Here is a 10278-nt window from a genome sequence, read left to right as displayed (position 1 = left end):
TTGACACCCTTGCCTGAGCCCAAGAAGCATAAAGCTCTCACAAAACTCTCAGCTCGTGAAATCATGGATCCTGTAGGTTAATTGTAATGCAATTCTTAATTCATTGCTTAAGGTGGACCGTGGACATTGTATTTTGGACCGTTCTAGGCACCAAAGTTGTCAGGATTACCATTTGTGGATTAAGATATATTTCTAGTTATTGCATATCTCATTGTCCCATCATCAACACAAATTCAAATCGTCTGAACCCTAACAATGGCTAATGAACTCCAAGTCTGTAATAGCCATCGAAAAGAAGGTGCTTATTTTGATGAAAGAGAATGAGGGAGTGTCGAGCATGGACCATGTCTACAACAGGTGATCATGTTCTGGTATTTTGGACCAGATCACTCCATATTCCACTCAAATTAGAGGGGGGCTCCACAGCCCGATGATCAGAATTTCCATTTATGATGGTTGATAAATCCCAAGTGCGAGCTACATATATGAATTCATACGCTATTATTGGAATTCCCGTAATGGATCACATCCCCCATGAAATGAATGTAGAGAACATTCTGACATCTATTTGGAAACACCCGCCTTTCCAGCCACTGCAAAACTGATTGGCACTACCTATTGGCTATTGCTGAAATTGTAAACTTTTTTCCCCTGCTTACTCCATTGTTGTTTACTTGTCTTTCCATGCTTGGAGTCCTCTGTACGTGGCCGTCAATAAAAAACATGGATCAGTTGACTGTAAATGATGCAAGAATTTTGATCATGTAAAGAAAGCATGCCTAACAAAAATGATGTCTTGGTTAGCATAACTTGCCGAATCAGGTTTTTCATTCATTCGGTTTGAGGTTGACTTGTTAGTCATGGAGTTGATTTGGGGAATCAGTTTACAATGTAGAATTTTATTAAGTGCACATCCAGTTTTTTTTTATGAAGGGGATGTGCCCAATTTATACTCATCCTTTTGTATGAGCATATCCCTAATACATGCTATGAGACAAAAATATTGCCATGTTTTGAATTTTTTGGTAACCCACAGGAGATCAGCTTCAGCTAGTTGCAATTTAAAAAAAAAAAAAAGTAACAGCCAAAATCTATTATCTGGGTCAAACGGGATGACCGCCTGGATCAACAGGTCACTGACCAAATCAACATTTTTGGGCAAAAGAACAGTTCAAGGGTAAAATGGATTATGGAACCAGTTGCCTGGCCGGTTTTTGGGCTGAATGATTCAACCATCCAGGTCAATAACAGTTTGAAAACCATGGTATGGAGACATATTAAAGGATTCCCTATCTTATGGAAAGTTCAAATTGGCCATAGAATTTGTCCATGTAGCAAAAGTAGGCCGAATTTTCCTCTATCCCTAGGGCTTTAAGTTCTATTTGTTTTTATGATGCTTGGGGCTGAGTTAAATCATGTTGTCAAACATCCCTTAATTAGAAAACATTTTTTATTAATTTGTTTGAAATTGAACTCATTATACCAGTTTATGCATTTTTATATAGGTCATGGGTAGGAACCAATAAAAATTGGCTCAGCCAGGAATCAAATGAGTCACCGCAATGACTTGGCTCCCCATGCTTGGGTGGTGGAGTAAATTTGGCAGTCAGAAAGCAAAGGTTAAGACAACGGTGGTCATAAGTTGTTAATTACATCTGTTTCTTCCCTCTTAATGGTCCTCTACTGAAAATTTCTCTTGCGTACAAGCTAGGATATCTATATATTTCTTTTCGTTTTCTTTGGGTGTGTCTAAGTGCAGACACCTAACAATACTGGATATACAAACTTACTATTTGCTATGTCCAGAAAAAGAAAAAAAAAATCTAATATTTCTGTGATGTTTGCATTATCAAATTAACAAATTGTATACGTGCTATGTGTGTGAGAGGGGAGGGGGTGATATTTTTATATCACACACTAGGGAAATAAAGCTCACCAGGTACTCAAGATAGTGAAGATGAATCAATGGGAAAACGGATACTTTTCTAGAACGCATGGCAGGTGAAGCAGCCACTCAAAGATCCAATCTGCCCAGCCTTACGGAAGGATACAACTTTACTGGAAGTCCTGGCTACCTGATGGGCCTGGTTGGCTGCCACTGAGCTCCTCATCTCATGTGCTTTCTTCTGGGCCAATCTCAGCTTGCTCATTATCTTATCCATTGAAGATGATCGTTTCTTCTCAAGTTTCATCTGGATCAAAGTTAATTAAACCCAAGTATCAGAATATTAAAAGCAACAAACACTAATGCCTTGTCTCACATGAATAATAGGAGATATATTTCTACCACAAATATTTTCTGCTTAACTTATTTTTAATTATCGGTTTCTCTAGATCCCACGTATTTCAAGCCTTAAGAACCTATAAGAGAAATTGGCCCCTTAATAAGAACCCATGGAACATTAAGGCTATGCTTGATTTGAAGGAATAGGTAGAGAAAGGAAGGGAAAGACAAGAAAACCTATATAAGGTTTGTAAAGGTTTCTTTACCTTTTCCTACCTTTTTCTTCAAACCAAACATAGCTTAAGTGAACACCAATCTATAGCAGCTGCTTCCTATAATTTTTTATCCTCCTTTTGTTCAATTTGGGCAGATTCTCCAGAATTTTATGTTTTCTCAGTTTCTTATTTTCCAACTAAGTTTTGACTCTGTAGAGTACTAAGCCAAGTATCAGAGGTGCTGTGCAAAGCATCTCTAATCCCTAATTCCGATCTCAAAACGGTTCGTCGGTTCCAGTTATCATTGGCAATTGATTCAAAGACCATGAGGCTAATGTAGACCATAGCTAATTGAGGGGTTGAAGAATTATGGTTTTGATTGGCTATCTCATCTCTATGTAGCTGGAAAAATGGGACCTTCACCAAAAAGGGTTTTCAGTAGTCCAAAAATAAAATATTCTTCCTTTAATAATGGAAAAATTTTAGGTCTGTGAACAGGATTATAAAATTTTCTAGCTTTTCCGACCCATGAACAGGATTATAAGAGACTAAAAGTCTAAAACAAAAGTGTAGCAAAGACCAAAAACATGAATGTAGCAAAAACGCAAATGTGCGATGAATGGCTTGAAAAGCTAGAAAAGACAGGATTACAAAAGAGCATATTTGTGAGAAACCACAACAGATGGTAAAATAAGGAAAAGTACATTAAAATGGTTTATCATGTGCATACACAATATCTATACTATATATAAAAGTGTGGATGCAGTGTGATTTTTTTTTTAAACTAAAATTACCCTCTATTTATTTGTTCGAAAAAAAATATAAAAGTCATTTTATTATAAATGGCAGCTTTATGGCTATTAAAGTGCCCATATTTATGTATTTAGTCCATCTCTAATTGTAAGGATCGAAAATATAACTTCAATTATTACTTTTCACCTCATTTAATCTCCTCTCATTAAGTCTTATACTTAAGATATTATATATCATTTTCTCTTATTAAATCTAATATTTAAATTATTTTTCACTAATAAATGCTACTAATTAGATCTGTGCCAATATTTATAACAATATAAATCCATATATTTTAAAACTAACTCAAAAACAAAACCATTCTTTATCCAAATGGTGACTAAGTGATTCAACCATCTGAATCAAATTGATCAACTTATGAAGTCATACTTAAGTAATAAAAATTTTAAATTAGAAATAAATATAGAAAAATATAAAAATATAAAAAATAGACACATTTTGATATTTTCATTAATCAAAATAAAAAAAATAAATGTAATAAACGAGAATTATTTTCATTGGTAGTGAAAACGAAATACATAATTTAGAACTAGCCAAAAATGAAATATAAAAATTAGTAATAAATAGTTCAACTTTTGGATTAAATGTGTTAACCTTTAATGTCATAAATAAATAATAAAAATTAATAAAATATACATAAATTAAAAAAAACATTCAGACACATGCATACTATCATATTAAACAAAAAGAAAGTGTCACATATCAGAATTATTTTTACACACAAAAATACAAAAAAAAATAATAAAAAATTCAACACATCTATAATTCTATATTTACACTAATATTAAAAATATGAATAAGATAGTCCCACTTTCTTTTGACTAAAATACATACTCATTTTTGAATTTAGTCCCTGTTTAATTGTAAGGTTTAAATTATAAATGGAACTACTACTTTTCACCTCATTCAATTCCCTCTATTTAAATCTTATATTTTTTTGATAAACGAACAAGAAAAAAAGATACACCGAAAAGATAAAACATTACAAAAAGAAGGGTCTAGCCAAGTAGGTAGGTTTGACAATGATACTTGAAACTTCACAATTCAATCCGATTATCACATATTTGGATGATATATTTATCTAATCAGATTTGGATTTTCCAATTTGCATCTGATTAATTTTAAAAAACAAAAATAAAAATAAAAAAAAATAAAAAATACATAAAATTTAGAATATATTATTAGTATCATTATTATCATCTAGAATTATCAATGTACAAATAATAGATTATGGATATGACATTGAATAGAATGGAATGGTGGAACAGACCTAACCTTGGCATGTTTTTGCACTAAGTGGGTGCTCTCAGATTCGAACCCGTGTTTTTCAGGCTTGTTAGCCTGAGGTTTTACTAGTACACCAAAGTAATGGCCCCTGCCCTATTGTAAGAGGATGAAATAAATAATAAATAATAGAAGTATGAAAGGGAACCTCTAGTTTCCGTATTGCTGCTTCAGCTTTTGCTTTCTGCAAGTTCTCCCACGCAGTGATCTTGGCTTCCTCTCTTCTACACCTGCATGATAAATAGATATTTTCATCTTGTTCAATCATTTCATTCATAAACATAATTTCTTTTTGGGAAATAAAATTAAAAAGAAGTTATATACTTTGATAGGCATTTTGCTGTCTCAGCAACTTCCCAAGCTGAAGGCTGAGTTTCTGTGGCTTTCTTGTTCCAGTCCTCAACATTTGCTGAACCCTTCTCAGGCACTCGGGCGCCATGTTTCTTAGACCACCTTGTCACAGTGACCCGTTCATCTACTTGCACGTCCCTGATTTCTGATTTAAAGGAATGGCGGCCCTGCAGCTCCACAATTGGAAGGAGTGGAGGAGGTGAGGGAGAGAAAGAAGGCCTACCATTTGGTGATGATTGGGTGCTACTCTCAGGGCTCATCTGGGTTGCCACATCCCTTCTTGAAACAGAACGAGATATCATGGTTGCTGCATCCTTGGTGCCATCAAGTTTCTCATCTGGAGGTGATTCAATGGAACCAATTATTATCAGAGATGAAAAAGTAAGAATATAAGAGTTTGATATACTAAAAGCATTTGTTTGGATCTTTAGAATGATTAACTATTTACATTTAACTGTGCATAAATTAATTGAACAGTACGTCCCAATGCCAAATAAAAGCAACATACGAATATAAGATAAAGTGAAATAACAATATAAAGTCAAAAGGTATATGGCTTTAACCTAATTTGTCCAAGCATATATCTCGGACTCTTGCCTGATGTGCCTTAGCAAAATTTTCCACTCTTATAGGTCCTTAATCGAATTTATGTCATAATAAATTGATAAGGATTAAATGTTCACATGACAACAGTAAATTGACAAGGACGTCCAGCAATTTGCAACAAACGAGGCCTTAGTGTAACATTAATAGAGAAGTCCTAAAGCCCCGTAGCGTAGTCTAATCAACCTTAATTAGTTAATTCTGTCTGTTTAGTGAAAACAATGTTTTTTTTTTTTTTTTCATTTAAAACAAAATATGGTGAAGAAACAAGGCCAACCAGAAACCGGCAAGAGAAAAACTAGGCTAAACAGCAAGAGAAAAACTAAAAGAACCTGCTACTCAGTAACGAGAGGAGAAGCTAAAATAAAACCAAGGATCATCCTTCAAGATATCATAAAGCTAGTCCGGGAAAGTTCCCAACAAAGTTGACGAGGATGGAAGACTCTTTTGAGCTGTCGGTACGAGCTGCTTTGTTAAGATCTCTATTGATACCAAATTTATGTTAAAATTAGAGATAATGATGGTTCAACCTAGGTCAGAATTTATAGGCACAAAATACAGTTGGAATAGGTGCCAGTTTGGAATTGATGTCAATTCAGGGGCCGGTATTGACACATAGGGTGAGGGTAATTGACCTTTTGAAATGTTGTAGATCTGTAATGAAAATCAGAATTCTGCAATAGGCCTCTCTGTACTTCTCCGCTAAAATTACAGAAAGAGAGTGGCGCCTAACCGTTGAGAGCATCTGTTGACCTTTTTCGTATGACATCCTATTAAATGCCGACAAGTGGTCCGATATGTTTTGAATTTAATTAGGTATATTCAAGCATTGGTCCAGAAATGTGACAGTTTGATTTGCCTCATTTAGACATTGATATAGTATGGGATTTGGTCCAACTAAGTAAGCATTTACTAAGTTGGTGTTTGACAATCCATTTTAATTCAAATTTATCAAGATGGTTCCATTGTAAGATTTTTATATTTATCTATCTTGATTCGCATTTATAAGTTAGCATAATTGTAGAATTTTTGAATTTGTCTTTAATTAAGATTTTCTTTTTTGAAGAGATTTAATTGAAATATTAATAAGGAGTGTTCAATTAAATTTAAAAATTTCTTGTAGGAAGCACAAGGGTATAAAGAAGTCTATATAAAGAGTAGATAGACCAAAATTAGGAGAATTTTATTGATTTTCTCTTAAATATTCGGTGAAGAATTGTTCTTCTTCCTTTTTTTCTCAGCTTTAGTGATTTGTTTTTGAACTGCACCAGAGTCAGACATCTATAATAGCATATGAAACAAGCTATCAAAACTGAGCAATGAGATAGTGGTACATCAATAAGTTTAATATAAGATGCTCATTGCCTAATTTACTCAAGTTTATCAAAGGTTCAAAACTATTTTACAAATAGAGAAGAAAACATTCTTTTTATTTTTGTACTGATGGACAGTTGATGTCAGTAAAAATATTGGCTGATTTACGCTAATTCATTCCTCAAATTTATTTTGCAAATGTTAAACCAAATTTTTCTTTTTTTCTTAAAAGCTACTTTGATGAACCAAACGACGCTCTACATTAACACACGAAGGAACGTCAAGCTCATCTACCAGCAGCCCAGCACTACTCTCCGGTCTCCAAGACAAACATCTCAGAGCTCCGAGGCAGAACGCTAATTTGAAATACAATGTCTCACGGTATCTCTGATCTAGCTATCTTTACATAGAGTCCAATTTTGGCAATGTACTCTAGAGTCCATAATGTAAAGTAAATGATGTGTATCTTGCTCAATGCTCTCTGTTATAAATCCTGAGTTTCTAATCGCCAAATGCTAAACAATCTAAAATTCTGAATCCCAAACTAGGGTGATCATCAAACTGATAAAAACTATTTCTTCTGTTATGAATAAAAAATAAAAAAAAATCCTATTTCTTATGTTATGAATAAAAAATAAAAAAAAAGCCTATTTCTTCCGTTCAACTCCGATTTTTTTTTTTTGGTAAGAGTTGCAGAGTAATGAAGTATAGAAAGACGTCCATCCCAAGAAAGTTAGACTTTAGAACCGAATACCGACACTCTAAAGATAATGAAGGAATCAATGGCCATGAATCATTACCTTGTAAGCCGGTCGTCGAAGACTGAGCCAACACATCCGACCACCCGTGCACGCTAGCGGAACGCGCAATACAGGGCTCCGTCTGAGCATGGAGAGAGCCTCGGCCAGAAGCACCATCACGACGACCACCGCCACCAGATCGACCAGATGGACAATCTGCAATTAGTACTCCAGTTGAGAAAGGGGAACCCGCCATGAAACTCCCAAAATTCCCGCCGTCATACATTGGCATTGCAGGCGAATACGCCGAATAGAAAGCCATTCCCGGAGTGCCAAGCGGGCCACTCTTGGACTTGGGCCGCCTTTGAGGATGGGGCATTGAAGACCGGCTAGCTCCATCTCCTGATACTGGACTGAAAATCCACTTTTCTGCGTCTTCCCATTTAGATGGCAACGTTCTTCCATTGCTCAAAGGCAACAGAGCAGCACTAGCATACCTCCTGCTGCCATTTACCGGCAGCGGCACTCGTTCTGAGCTCCAACCTTTCTGAACCCCTACACTACCATGCCTATAATTCGGCGTCCCCGGGCTAGGAAACGTACCAGATCTGCGAGAAGAACCGGAGCTCTTCTTCATGCCTACTAATCCTGGCGAAGAGCCGGTGGCATCGCTTCCTCGACTATTCAGATCTAACGAGGCGGGCCTTTGCCTCCCTTGTTTCTTTGCGGTTGTAAGAGGATCAGATTGGAGTCGCCGGATCTGACATTCTGGGAAACAAACTGGTTATAGTGTTTACAACCCGGAGAGGAAAAACAAGTTAGAATCAGGACTCGATACCTATGAGAGCAGTGGAGAAAGAATCAAAATCTTTTCCTCTATCTAGGATTTGATTATCGTCATCTGTCTCTATTTCTTCTTCTTCTCGATCTGTATCTAAACGAAGGCTAGAGTTAGTGACTGAAAATTTGAAATGTTACTCTATTTACTTGTTATTTGTTCCCCTTTTTCATTACAACCATGCTAGTCAATTGGTACCTTTTGCACTTTCGCCTTTTCTGACAGGATGGCTGTTCTTCTGTACCGTAAGTGGCCTCTTCGGATTTAGATCTGGACCACTCGAACTATCGTGGAGATCACTTCCCGCCAAATGCTGGACCAAAACAAAGATTCTAAAGTTGAAGAGTGGATGGATTTCAAATTTCAAGTTGCATGGTCGAAGCTCATATAATTACTACCAGATTGAATGCTTTTTTTTTTTGATAAAAGTTTTGAATGCTGAAAACCCCTTTCTGATCTTTATAGTGGTCTGGTCATTTCTTATTATCATTTTCTATTCAAATTTCGAAATATGAATCTAGCTGAAGAATCACATATAAGACAACAGGCGGGAAAAAAGAAAGCGAAGAAGCGAAGAGGACCACTGTTTTTCACGTTCAATTCAAGTGCTTCTATTCTTCGTTGAAGGAAGTACAGAGGTGGTTTTAGACGAAAAAAAAAAGGTAGTACATACCAAAATAAAAAGACGAGAAAATGAGTAAAAAGCTTCAAGTTATGCTTGCAAGTTCAACGCAGATGATCCAAATAGCATAGATCATTCGGAGATGAAAAATAGAAGGCAGCCTTGCTTTTCTCAAAACTTGGCTCAGAAAAAAATAGAGAAGTACATAAGTTGCAGAAAAAGATTTACGTGCATTCTCGGATGGAGGGAAAAAAATAAAATGTCAAGTAGAGACAGAAGTGGAGAGGAGTGAGATTACCTTGGAGAGTTCGGAAACGAAGGATTCGTGATCGTGAACATCCGACGCAAAGGAGCAACGATCAACACTTCCGGAAGCGGAAGAGACGAGACTTAAGTTGGATTCTTGGGTGAAAATCACAGAATTGGGACTGTCATCCCGACCCTGGCAAGCCGATCTCTCCGGTTTCGTCTCCTGAAGCCCCAGCATTCTCATTTACTTGTAATTTTCTCATTACAGAGACAGACATCAGAGGATGAGAGAGAGGGAGAGGGAGGAGAGGGGAGATTCCTTTTATTGTTAACCAGAAAATTCGGTACAATGGCGGGTATTTTAGACGAAATCCAATTATTTTTCGGCTTCTCGCTCAGTCGGTCGTAACTCTTATGTTTTAAGTTTTTTATTAGCAACCTAATCGGAAACCTCATTTTTGTTTTCTCTATATGGTATCGAGATTCGATAAGAGGATAAGGAGAGTATTGGAAACCTCTTATACCGGTGGATTGGTGTCAGATTGGTCTGGTTACAGTACAAAGCCCCGAGTATTCGTACTAGATTCCAATCTAGCGTAAGAAAATTGTTGAAGTCATTTGAGGAAGGAAAGAAGAAAAAAACAAGTTCACTGAATCACCGTAAGTCTGTAACTGAGCTGGAAAAGGAAAGCAAATTACGGTTTCTTTTCTAATATGTATTTTTGACTAGAAAATGTGAATTGAGTGAGTAAAGCCTGGAAGTAGTAACTGTGTCTGTGTGTAATCAGTAATGTGACTCTTTTTGGTAATAATACCCAAAAAAATAAAAAGGAAAAAAAACAGCCACCAAAAAGTCGGGTATCCGGACCCGACAAGTAAAATAACAATTCTTTTTTTTTTTTTTTCTATATATTTTTGATAAAATAGAAAGATTTACAGCTCAGAGATTCATGATGTGAAAAACTGAAGAATAACAATTCTGGGGCGAAGTGTGGCTGTATTAACTATTAAATAAATATTGATAA

The 10278-nt window shown here is 35.9% G+C and overlaps 1 protein-coding gene across 2 annotated transcripts; it reads right to left on the bottom strand.

The window, feature by feature from the left end:
* Positions 1-407: 407 nt before the first annotated feature.
* LOC104601770 (uncharacterized) lies at positions 408-9690 on the bottom strand. 2 transcript variants are annotated; one of them, XM_019198531.2, is made up of 8 exons: positions 9303-9690; positions 8581-8695; positions 8383-8478; positions 7605-8312; positions 4861-5224; positions 4685-4766; positions 1937-2192; positions 408-698 (listed from the first exon to the last, which is right to left on the bottom strand). In XM_019198531.2, exons 1-7 carry the CDS (start codon positions 9495-9497, stop codon positions 1986-1988), a joined length of 1767 nt encoding a protein of 588 aa, XP_019054076.1. In that variant the 5' UTR covers positions 9498-9690; the 3' UTR covers positions 408-698; positions 1937-1985. The 2 variants fall into 2 exon arrangements, with proteins under 2 accessions (XP_019054076.1, XP_010263530.2); XM_010265228.3 differs by having other exon boundaries at positions 8383-8472; positions 9303-9654.
* Between the last annotated feature and the right edge of the window lie 588 nt (positions 9691-10278).

This window comes from Nelumbo nucifera, chromosome 1, assembly GCF_055504915.1.
Source record: "Nelumbo nucifera cultivar China Antique chromosome 1, China Antique-T2T, whole genome shotgun sequence".
NCBI classification, from domain to species: domain Eukaryota; kingdom Viridiplantae; phylum Streptophyta; class Magnoliopsida; order Proteales; family Nelumbonaceae; genus Nelumbo; species Nelumbo nucifera.
The sequence above is the reverse complement of the archived record's forward strand: the minus strand, read 5'-3'. Positions and strand labels throughout refer to the sequence as shown.